At 40.2% G+C, this 13,012-nt stretch overlaps 1 protein-coding gene across 1 annotated transcript; it reads right to left on the bottom strand.

The window, feature by feature from the left end:
* Positions 1-700: 700 nt before the first annotated feature.
* On the bottom strand, positions 701-8,302 carry LOC124473821 (inactive pancreatic lipase-related protein 1-like). Its single transcript, XM_047029510.1, has 13 exons — positions 8,257-8,302; positions 8,103-8,157; positions 7,756-7,910; positions 7,442-7,564; positions 7,168-7,302; positions 6,386-6,494; positions 5,996-6,115; positions 5,667-5,786; positions 4,619-4,737; positions 2,289-2,415; positions 1,945-2,056; positions 1,578-1,745; positions 701-824 (listed from the first exon to the last, which is right to left on the bottom strand). The coding sequence occupies exons 1-13, from the start codon at positions 8,269-8,271 to the stop codon at positions 716-718; spliced, it is 1,467 nt and encodes a 488-aa protein (XP_046885466.1). The 5' UTR covers positions 8,272-8,302; the 3' UTR covers positions 701-715.
* Between the last annotated feature and the right edge of the window lie 4,710 nt (positions 8,303-13,012).

The raw sequence follows: 13,012 nt of genomic DNA on the forward strand, positions 1-13,012 counted from the left end.
TGCAAATGTACTTTGTTAGCGTGATGATGAAAAAGGCAGCTTGCCTTTTTAATGCCATATTTTCGTAGCTGTAATTGCAGGGTGTGAATTCAAATAAATGAATCGATAACAATGACACACAATCAGGACTTCATAAACTGGTGAAAGGCCAGGGACAGATTAATGAACCCTAAACACACACGTACTCACACACACGCACACACACCTACACACATACACACACCAGCCTGTGACACATTGCATAGGGTTTTGTCTGGGTGCACTTTGTGTCTTTTATGATAGAAAATAGAGAAATGATCTTAACATGTTATTTAGTGTTGATTTGTTTTCACCCACATGTATCCTCTTGAGTCTTTTGAGCATTAATAAGGGGAACATTTCTCAACCCCCTTCCCTGACACAGCTTGGCAGAGAGGGGATAGAGGGCTTTGTTAAGGAAAACAGATCGGCAGTCTCAATAAAAATACGCAGATCTGGCCATTTAGGAATGCTTCTGAACGGATGAACTACCATTTGTGACAGTAATAACAGTGTTATTTCGTGGAATTTAAAGCATTAAAACAAGCAACAGTGAAGTTGTCATGATTACAATGGGATGCTCATACTCTTAAAAAAAAAATTTTTTCCTTTGACTTTCTATTCTTTTGATCCTGTTCAGCTTGAATGTCAGTTAAGGGACAGTTAATCAGACCAAAGTGACTCAGTTAGTTCAGCTTTATTGAATTGGCCAGAATTGCACGTGTGATTGTTTTTCAATTAATTGGCAGGGGTTCACTTTCTGCTTGAAGCTCTCATGTACAGGCCCTTCTCCACAGAACGCATAGCTGCAACACACAGGAGAAGAAGAAGAAGTTTGGCAAAGGGAATTGTTTCACTGCCTATAGTCAAACCATGGCCTTCAACACATCATTTTAGACTAGGATGATCCCAGCGTAAGGTCACTGATAATAGCTGTATGGTCTTTGAACCATCTCCTTGGCGTTTAGTTAGATGAGTTAATGATAATAATTGATTAGCGTAACATTGTAGTTTTAACGCCAGTCTGTCACGATGATCATGATACCTCACATCCCATTGCTATTCAAGACATTCATATTTCCCTGTCTGTCACTGAAACATATGGATACCACGTTGCCCTCTACTGTCTGTTGAAAAATATAAATTTTTACGTTGATCTGTCTTTCTCTCTTTTAAAAAAGCATTACTTATCAGACAAATGTAAATAAAACGACAGGTAACACCTTTCAATCTTCAAAACTGGGAGGTAAAGCTAACAGCAATGCAAGTTATATACCAGCATGGCCTGAGAGAGAGTTATGTGAGAGGCTTCGCACCACCACTAGAGGGCACACAGTCTGCATCAATGAAATACACTTGCTTGTCTTGAGAGCTGTCAGCAGAGAGAGACAGACAAACCAGCAGGGCATATAGAGAGTCCAAAAAAAGCTTCTAGTGCAAGGCAAACAGACCAGCCGAGCAAAAGTCAGACAAGCAGACGAGTCGAGGACGGTAGATGACCTGGCAGTCAGAAAGCCACACAGGCCAGCTCACCACGTCGACCAGACAGTCCCACTTACGTCTTGCTGTCGCTCCCCCGGACAAGCTCAATCCGTGTGGCACCAAACTTTGGGAGCAGAGGGTTGTAGATGTGGTTGTTCCAACGGAAAGTCATGTGGGTTAACTCTCCAACGTTTTGCTCTGTCGTAAGGGTGGCCTCGTAAGAGGAGCCTGGAGTCAGGAAGCCCCTGTGACAAACCGTTTAGTTCTTTAGTCTTGTCATTTTATTGCAGACTCGCATATATCACAAATGCTTGGCTGTAAATCGTCAATATTTTGGATTCTGGATGTGATTAAAACAGTATCAAGCATTGTAACTCTATGTGCAGTTGTTACTATGGGAGAATTTACAGTATATTTTGATGATTTATTGAAGTGTGTACTCACACATGAACCTTAATCAGAGGAGTGGAGCCCTGATCTCCGTGGAGTGCCACATGTAGGAAGCCAGGTTGGGATCTGGTGCCATCAATGGTCACCTTTGCTCTGTACACATACTCTGGAACAGAAATAGATCACAGTAAACCCATTAAGTTCAACCAACAAAACAAGTTGTCATCGACCCACCATTTATATGGTCCTATGCTTTTTTTTAAGTCACCGATGTCAAATGTTTTTTCATCCACCACTCATACTCACAATCTCAGAAAGGAACTGTTTAAGGGGCTTTTTTTGAGAATCAAGCTAAAGGTGATTCAAGACACATTAAATGATTGTGAAGGAGCACTTACGTGAAAAAGGTTTAGCTTTGCCGGTGTTCAGGTAGAAGTTTGTCTTCGAAACTTGAGAGATGCCAAACTTATCTGCGAAGTGGCCCATGGTGGGGCACACTTTGTTGGCACAAGGGAAACACGTTCCCTATAAAGACATGCAGAAGAACCAGGTGTATGAAGTCATCATCCTGTTATAGAGAAGAAGATAGCTATGCAATAAGGTCAAAATGGGCAGGTCGTCCAGCAGAACAATCCCTTATATGGTAGTGTGGTTGTATCATTTTTTGTTCTTCAACTAACTTTCAACCTTGTGGGTAAAATATATGAGAATGTGCCATATAATATTCAAAATGTGTAATAATATTTAACACTGATATGGTTGGAGCAAAGTGAGCATCATGTATGGAGACCAGTATGATCAGGGACAGAAATTATATTTTAGTCTGGAAATATATAATTTCAAATCATTTATATGCAGTTACAGTATATTCTGTATAAGCATAAATCCTGATTACAATGTAGACATAATTATTCTGCCATATTTTAATGTTAGATTGAAAAGAAAAATGGTTATGGATTTTGCCTCACATGCTTGGAAATACTCCACATATTTAAATAATTTAAAAAATAATTCAGCAATACCAATCGAGACGGAATGGTTTGGCTGAATACCAGCAGGGTAGTAGGTCTGAAACCTCAGGCTGAGTACACTGTTGATTTTCAACAGTAATGCATGACCTTGAGGTTTGGTTTTTCAAGCTTCAATGTGCCGCTGAGCACTTGCCAAATAAACTAATGGGACGCCAATCTTTGATGATTGGTCTACTTTATTATGGGTCTACGCTCTACATCTAATGGTGACCAAACAACATTTTAAATCAAAGATTACTTGTGAAAATATGTTCATCTTGCAGTCCAAAATGTGTTATTTCTAAGATATATCACGGTCATTGTTTTGTAATATTTGTATTTTTATATTGTAAATTACTGCAACTTATATTTTATTTTATGTTTTATTGTATAGTTAATTTGTATTCTAATTCCACTAATTATTGCTAGTTATGTACCCTTAGTATAGTTACTCCTCATATTACAATTTTAGATTCCTATATGTTTAATGTTTGCACCTTCAGCCAAAGCAAATTTCTTGTCTGTGAAACTTTCATGGCGAATAAAACCCATTCTGATTCTGATTCTGATTAATATGAGCAGAGTGATGCATGTTTAGTTAAAACTCTCAGTGCTGTTATACAAAATGTCAGCACTCGTGGAATGCCTCTTGTCCAATCAAATGACTTGGTTGGACCTAACTGTTGTATAATATGTCGCATCACCAAATGGGATCTGTGACCTTTCATAGTTCTAGAACAGTACTGGTCAGTGGTTTTCACAGGTTTAAGAAACTGTCATGAGTCATTCTCCATTACTGTACAGCTCAAGGGGAAACATAAAACGGGATCTTACATTTTACGACACAGCACTTTCCTCATCTTTACGCCTACACTCGAGGTGTCCCTGGGAGCAATAATCTTTTCTCAAAGCAGTTTCTCACCCTCCGTGTCAACACCAGTGGATTTTCAAGCACCCCCTGAAGTAAGAGAGAACCCTCAAAGCCTTGATTTGCTTCCCCTCAATTTTGACATGACTTGAATTGACGCCCTATAAATATGGAGATTGAGATTACCCTGCTTTTGTAGTGCTTTACAGTGTGGGAATAGGTCAGTTTATGGTTGTCAACTGGAGGTGAAGGAATAACATCCAAGGGCGTTTACGAGGTGAACAACAAGGAGGCGTTGCCGTGCCGACAAGGGTACATGGTCATAAGAGGTCATTTGGGGCGTTCCCGGGTCCTGTTTGATTGGGACGGGGCTCAAAGCTAGGATCAACTGTCATTAACACAGACAGCTGCAGACACAGGCCCTCACTGCAGTGAGGCATGGGGGAAGCCCGTCAGGCCCAACCCCCACCATGCCCCCCAAAAAACCCAATCCCTCTGAATCAACTTCTTAAAACTACAGAAACGGTTCACAGCCATATCGATGTCATACACAATGACAGGTGGTGGTGCCCTCGGTCCACATGCACTCCCCGCCTAGAAGCCAACGATGCAACCCCCACCAACTCTCCACTGTTTGCCACCCCATGCCCCCCCCCCCCCCACCCCCCCCATCCCACCATACATCCCCTCCAACCTACATGTCACAGCCACCCCTGAGTCATGTTTAAATGGAGGACACTGACTCCGTTGTCTGGACACCTGACTCTCTTCTCTCTCACACCTCCGGGGCTGCGGCAGCAAGTTTTTCGAGGAGGATACCTTGACACCCTAAATGCGGTGAAACACTTACGGAGTCGAAAGCCTCCTTGTCAGAGCAGGGATATCCCGCAAAGCCGGTGGGGTTTAGGATGCTCTCTCCGTAGTACTCATAGGATCTGAGGTGGTTGCAGATGGAAAATTTCCGAAGGCCTTGCAAGAAAACACAGGGGACACATAAGAGACACAGGAGGGATGAGGAGACAGGGACGACTTAAGTGGTCGACTGAAATCAGTTGACTGTAAACTACTGAGTAAGCGTCTACAAAGCAGAGGTCGGCAAATTCATAAAACGGGACTGACAGTTGTGGAGTGACAACGTGACAGATGTCGCAAATGAGAGAAGAGGGTTCAGAAAGGGCAAGGGATAGAGAAGAGAGACAGACATAGAGAGAGACAGAGAGAGAGAGAGAGAGACATAGAGAGAGACATAGAGAGAGACAGAGAGAGACAGACAGAGAGAGGTCATGGGCTGTGTTGTTTTGCTCTCTGCGTGGTGCAGAACCAGGCGCTCCAAGACTTCCAGCTATGTGGCCCTGGCTCCCACTCTCCCTCTCTTATCTGTAAGATCAAGTGGGCAGATTTCATCTGTGCCCAGCCCCCCCCAGGCATGGCACCAATGCTGCCACATGAGCCTCGCCGCGCAGCGGCACATCAAAAGCAGCCCGTCAGCCGTTTCAGAAAAAATATTTGCTCAGATGAGTCTAACTGGAAAAACCTTGAGAGGTGGTTAGTTTCTTTATGATATTTCCATTGAGTCCTGTCCAATATTCAGAGAGGATTATCTGTCGTAAGACACTCAATGTATATACAGTATGTGTATATACTATATATACACATACACATTGCTAGTTTGCATTCCTTTCTGACATAGTTGAGATAAAAGGCCTTTTATTGGGTCCAATACTGTTTTAAAATATGAACATAATAACTTATCAGCTGTCAAGGTCACTTCTTATCATTCTGCTATGTTAAGGTTGAATGGGATACTCCAGATGCAAACTGCATCTAAAAGATGTGTACAAGTGTATGTGTGTGTGTAAACATTCTCCTTCAGAGGCTGCTTTGAGAACACATCTTACCTTCCCAAATCCCATCAATGTCAGGATATTGAGAGATGGGGTTCTTGTTACAGCCAGGCATGTGTTCTCCTCCATTGGGGTAAAAGTCAACATGACCAATGGCCTGAGACATACCCAGACCTGTGAAGTAAGACAAGTGAAATATTTATTTGAGGATAGGTGCATAATTGTCTACATATTGATGCTAAATTGGGATATTTACGACTCAAAAACTACTTTTTGAAACTTCTGAAAGATTAGTCCCTCATCAGGATTTTGTTTATCAAACCGCTTTACTCAGTACTTTCTAACTCTTCCCAGTGTTATCATGAATCAAAAGTGGATCGTACCAACAGTTGGGTTGAAGGGGAGTGAATCTGTGTGAATAACATCCACAAACTTGGCATCAGAGGCGTCTAGGCGCACCTTTTCAACTGTGCCCTGGAAGTAGGGTTCAGTCGGGTCCAGACCTGCCCAATATCCAGAACATTCATATTCAGAACAAAATTCATAAAATCCTGAACAACTAATTAATTGGTCAGAAATGTTAAATAATACAAATTATTTTGTTTAAATGTAGTTGTACAACCTGAACAGAAAATTTATCATGACTGAGTTGACATAAGTTCTTTTAAGAGCTGATATTCTTATTCCATTTCTTTGAATGTAAGTATATCCACTCTGGATCAGGTCAGTGTTAAATCAATATGTACATTTTGTCAAATTTTTACTGTGTCAACCTGTGATGCGTCCCAAGTTTTTGGTTCTGCTCCCAGCTTCCCCAGCAGCGTGAGCCCCGAGACTGTGTCCAATGATGTGGAACGTGTCAACCCCCTGCCTGGTGGTGTCCTATCAGAAACCAGGCTCGTTAGGGTTGTCCTATCAGAAACCAGGCTCGTTAGGGTTGTCCTATCAGAAACCAGGCTTGTTAGGGTTGTCCTATCAGAAACCAGGCTTGTTAGGGTTGTAGTCCTGGCCCTATTTGCTCAGCGTGAGAATGTATAGATTGCAGCAGATGTGGCCTAACTCTGAGTACTTTTTGTGCTGTTTCACCTCCTTATCACCTCGGCGTGTTGGTGTGGTCACATGCGATTGTCCAGGACATAAACCATGTATTTCAAAAATATTGCCAGTACAGAAAACCTAGTTAAAGCCCTTATTCTGAAAATTGTCAGGTCCAAACCATCATCAACATTTTAATAATCCGAATTGCACAGAAACAACCAACAGAACTGATCTAAAGTGTCCCATTGTAAGACCCACACCGGGAACACAGGCCACACCATGCTCTGTCTCTCCAGAATATCAATTACAAGACCATCACACACACACCTGTCCCATGTTGTTTTATTTAAACTCTGCATTTGGATCTTACCTCACTCATCTTGTCTTGCTCCCCCCCCCCACCCTCCCAACACCTTATTGTGAGAATTGGTATTTCATACTTACATACTTTTATACATTTCCTACGAATATTTATGGAGTGTGTGAGGCTTGAGGTTGTACTCTGAACAATACATACCTTGATAAACTTGATCATTTGGGCCACCTGGGCTCCTACGACCCTGGCGTTATTGGCTGCCTGGGGATACGTGGTCCTCGAGCCCTCTTTCCAGTCCACGACAATACAGTTACTGAACTCCACTGGCACGATGGTCTGGAAAGACAATTATACAGACATGATCTGCTTATTGAGAATATCCTTAAACATAACATGCTTGTGTTACGCATGTTGGATGAACGTATCATCAGAGCCCCATCTGTATTCCACTTTAAACAATTGCGTCTGAACACACCTTACACATATCCACTGGCCAGTTTTCATTCTCCTTCGTCAGATAACCGTGGATGATAAAATGGGTCCTGCCATCACTGTCATAGTTTGATCCCTTGAGACTGGCTTTGTCAGGTTTTAGCTCCTGTTCATACATATAATGGCAGTTAAAACGTTCATGTTAGCATACTGTACACATAATGCACTAAACATTAGCTTGAGTTGAGGAGAGGAGTGTCAGGACACACACAGTTGTCTTCATTTGGTGTACACAACCATTAAGAAAGATTCAAAAGTTTTTTCATGAATGACTACATGGTAAAGGTCGCTACTAGCCTGGAATTGGTCGAGGTTGGATGAAGTGTAGAGAAGGAAGCGGGTGCCAATCTTCTCTGGGCTCCAGGGGAGACGAGCAATGGGTCTCTCTGCTGTCCCTCCCCAGGGGACATTGTCCTCAAAACAATCCAGTTTGGGGTAGCATACTTTTTCACCTGTTACAGCAGTCCCATACATTGTGAACACACACACATACATTGTTCATTTAGCCATGCATACACACACACACATAGATAAACACCTACACACCATGAAAACCTTAAAATGGTATGTATTTTGACCTTCCATCTGAGCAAACGCTTGGATGAAATGAAATGATGGATAACAGCACGTATACTTTTCCTCACCACATGCAATGCCTACAAGGCAACCAAGAAGACCCAAAACCCAGATAGCCGACATCTGAAAGAAGAAGAAAAGCAAAAGAACAAATCATGAGCCTCAAAGAACTCCAAAAATAGCACTTTTGTACTCAAGCACAAACAGTTAACCGACACTTACATTGAACACAGGCATTTGGGCTGAGACTCCCTGTCTTTTTATTAATGCCAGCCTGGGCAGGTTGGGCCCACCTACAGCACAACACAGCATGGAAGGTCAGGGAAACCAGCAGGTGTGAGCCAATGTTACAAAATCTCAGAGTATTTTGCATGCTGTTCTGTTTGTTTAAAGTCCAATAGGGGGTACGTTATTGTATAGTGTGCAAACTCTTGGTCAAGGACAGCAGCTTTGACAGGTGTTCCATGTTCCTTTGGATAAGACCACCAACGTGACACTTTGCACTATCAAAGTCATGTGTTCAAAGTATAAACTCTGCTAAGTAAAAATTATTTAGTATTTCTATATGGCCAATGGTATGTGGACACTGCTCAATATACAGACACCTGTCTGTTAACCTTTCATTCCAAAATCATGGACATTACCGTAATATTGTCTCAGTTCCCATTTTGCTTATTTTGGAATAAGATGTCCAACAAGCTTATACAGGTTTAATAATCAGATGTCCACACATTTTTGGCTATAGTGTATGTGTAGGTCATGCACTGCTCTCGGATCACTGAATTGTCATGCTAAATATATCCAAAAGATGGCACTAGAGAGCAATAAGTAAGTCTGCTTTCCTTACAGTGTGTCCTCCCAGCCTCCACCTGGGAGGATTGGTTTTAAACAACCAAATACGCTTTCAAAATGGTAAATTTTAGGTAGTTGTATGTTGCCTGAACACATGACAAACTATTGTAATCACGTTTCAACCTTATTCTGCAACAAAAGAGTTGTAATATGAATGATACTTGTAAGTAGGGTATTCAAACTTTTAAAAACAGATTTATTTTTATATAATTTAACTTGTATCCAATATAAAACTTTTTTAAATAATTGACATAATTTTAAGTGTAGAGTAATAATGTTTATTACCCTGGGACTGCAATGTTGCTCCTTAATATATTAGGATCACAAGCAAGAGACACTCTCCAATGATCAGGTAGAGAGAACTGGAGTATTCAGAAGACATAGACCAGATTTCAACCAGTAAGTGAACCAATATGATCAGGTAAACAAGGAGGGAGGACTAATCTTTGCCAGATGATGTTGTCAAAGCATTTGGATGGTCATTGTGGAGTTAAGTGATTTTGGACAGAGGCTAATCACATGTGAAAACAGCCTGAAGGTGCCTTCTCTGGTTTAGGGCTCTCAGATAAAAAAATAATAAAAAACAAGTTTAATTAAAGGTGTCTAGGATTGGTTTAGTGAAGCGCCTCTGCCTCAATTTTCATGAGCCAAATTAATGTGTGCGTCCGTGCGTGTGCATTTGTGAGTGCCATTTATTTGAGTTTAGTAGTAATCTTTACTGCCTTTAAAATTTGTATTTAAGAAAAACTTTAAACATTTAGATCCCAGTTAGTGGACAAAACAATCGCAATATCAATCAGGTGAATATCTTAGAGTAGAGTGGAGAGCAGACTCTAATTAACTTAATTTGAACTAATCCATATTTAAAAGGGAAATCCTACTTGTTTATTCCTTTTCTCTCTATGTATGTGTGTTTGTATGTATGCATGTGTGTGTGTATACTGTATATCTGTATGCTTGTGTGAGCGGGGGGGGGGGGGGGGTAATATAAAAGAGAATTGACGTGCAAGACAGAGCTAGCTGGAGGGCCAGGGAGAGAGAACAGAAAAGCCGTCAGGTTCGTCTGCGGGGGCTTACTGTCGGAATGTTAATCCAGTTAATGTATTACAGTTGGAGAAGAGGAGGACCACAGACTGAGCTGAGCTTTCAGGCCCCGAGCCTCTCCAAAGCATCAGGACTGAACCACAGTCCAGGCCTGTCATTATTTGAGAATTACACGCAGAGGCTGCCTCTAAACAATATTGTGTGCAGTTGTTCTGTGTGTGTGTGTAGGGGCTTTGTTGAAATTAGTATTTAAAGGTGGGATAAGGTGGCAACCGTTAAAAGAACAAGGTTTAGGTCCCCAATGGAGCCCAAAATGGACTAGGTGTGTTGCTTTTTCAGGTTTCAGTGTCTGTGTGGTCCCTTTCCCAGCTTTCTCAGGATATGACTTGTCAGACAAAACTACTCTTACTCCTATTGTGTGTCAACTCCCTCAGATAAAGCTAAGATGTGACAGCACAGGTGTTTCTGAATATGAATGTAATTGTGAAATTGCAGGCTTTGTGTCGACGGAGGAAACATGTACGCTGGACACTGTAAATATCGTATGTTATATTGTAGTTGTATCGCTACATCTGCAGACTAACATACTGTATCTTGTTAGTAGCTTTGCTTAGTGGGTGTTCACTCTTTTCCTGGGATAAGAACAGAGATTGTAAGGGTTAAGGGATTGTGGATACATGTCATTTTAAATCAGCAAAATATTTATGGTCCTATGGCATACAGTTGATCACTAAAAGTAAAAATGCAGAAAAGCAAACAGGCTGTTTGCGCTACAGATTGAGCAAATGAGTCATAAAGAAATAGAATGAAAGTCACTTTGCACTGAATTGTAAATGTTTGAAAAGTAATTCCAGAATTCTGAATTTTCATTGATTAAATTATCTTTAAGAAACAAGAAGTCTATTTTATATATTCTGATTGCATGTTGAACAGTCACTTCTGCGACACTTATAAGTGCAAATTCCATTTACTGTATGGCTGTTATGTCCTTAAATGTAATTAAATTGTCGTTTCCAAAGATATTTGCAATTAGCTAATTAAAGAAACCAAGAAGATGATCTTTCACTGTTTTGAGTGTAAGAGATTTTATAGCTGGGAATGTAATAACTGTTTTCATCATGATTTTCTAATTAGTCGGCTTTTGGTGTGATGGGTTTAATATCAACAAAGCTAAGAGATATAATTATCTGAACTAAAGACTCTGGTCTACTTACACAAATAATAGGCTTAATATTGTTAAGTTGTAATGACTAACTCTAAGCAATCAGTACCTTGTAACAAAGGCCCGGATATGCACTAACTTTCTCTTTGTACTGTCTACAGTATACTGTAAAACAGATGAGTATTATTATCCATCAAACATGATTAAAAAAAAGATGCAGTATGCCTTTAGGTTTCATTGAGTAATAATATCAAGTATCAGAGAAAAAACATGTATTGCAATACATATGGTCATTTATTTAATGTTGACAGGTAATTGCATGTTTTGTTATTAACAATTTTCTTACTCTGTACTTTTGTTTAACCTAGGTAGACACGTTGCTGTATAATAGAAAGCCTGTCAACACCCCTTGATACTTATTGTCCATAAATATATTCTTGAAAATAATAAAATGTCCATCTTGCTGTCCTGTTGCTCATCTTTTGATGACTAATTCCATTCCATTAAGAAACTGAAGTGAAAGCTTACAGTACAGTTTTGGTGTTGCTGGACTGCAACTACTCAGCACGGAATTGACCCAACAATGGCTGTGTCAAGGTGCTGTACGGTATAGGAAGGTACAACAGTAACAGTTAAACTGGTCAAAAGTCATAGTCCATATACTTATTTAGCACAGGAAGACAATATAGGTGTTTGTCTTCGTTACTTCAAATGCCTGGAAAATGCCTTTGAAGTGTATGTCAAATGGTTAAGCATAATGCATAGATATAGTTTCCTTGAAAATAAATCATTTTCAATTCTTCACCAGGCCGATGACAACAATACAACCACTTATCCCGTCTCTTCTCTATTCTCTGAGGTGATCGTTATCATCTCTACAAGTTCTCTACAAGATATTTCTAGACTATGGTTTTGGACCAGTGAACATGTGTTTTCCTTTTAGTACTTGTGTGTGTTTAGTGCCTTTATGTGTGTGTGTGTCCTCTGTGGTGGGATATTGATTGTAAGTGGTGTGTGGAAGAGGAGGCAAAACACTGACTTTTCCATCTCACTCCACAAAACACAATCCCATAGAAATTCTATCAACAAACAGGAGAAAGGCTTAATAAATACCCAAATATCAGTGCAGAACCTTATCTGTATTTCATGACTTAATAGTTATTTCCAAGAATTGATGAGCTTGAATGCATACCTGGCAAAACTGATTTGAAATTTCAAAACGAGTACAACATCAATTTAAAATCTCATTTTCTTAAAGGATTAAAATGTGTACAGAAATGATTAAATGCTTACACACTTTCAAAAATTGTAGTAATGTGTCCATTGTAAAACACACAGAAAGAGCACAAGATGGGGTCAGTAATATCACTCAACATGTTTAATGCAATGCATGAAGATTTCTGTACAGAGCAAAAGCATGTGCAGATGCAAATGACATAGCAAAAGACAATTAATTCAAGTATTTTCCCAAATGTTTGTAGAATAGTACTCCCCTTGTACAGTACTCCAGTTCCACATGATTTAACTGTGAAATATAATGTGTAAAGCATCATGCTGTGATGTAGAGCAAGAACTTGGGAAGTATATTGTTCAGTGCTCAACTATAGTAACAATGACATTAAAGCCTATTCCTGTTTGGGAAGGTATCATCCCAAAACTAACCAGCAATGTGCTTGTTTACATTCTATTTTAACCATCACGGTAAAATAGTGATTGTTGTCTATTCCCCTCCAATGAAACAGCAGAATGGACAATATTTTTCCTTGTTGTCCAGAGTTCACAAAGCCTGGTCAGTTGGACAGCTGTGGTAGCTTTTAGGTCAGACACAGGCTTCAGAAGATGTTCAGAAGGTAGAAAGGTTCACATTCCAACCCAGCCAGAAAGATAGTGTGGTATAAGCAATGGATAAATGAGAACCAT

This window comes from Hypomesus transpacificus, chromosome 11, assembly GCF_021917145.1.
Source record: "Hypomesus transpacificus isolate Combined female chromosome 11, fHypTra1, whole genome shotgun sequence".
Classification (NCBI taxonomy): Eukaryota; Metazoa; Chordata; class Actinopteri; order Osmeriformes; family Osmeridae; genus Hypomesus; species Hypomesus transpacificus.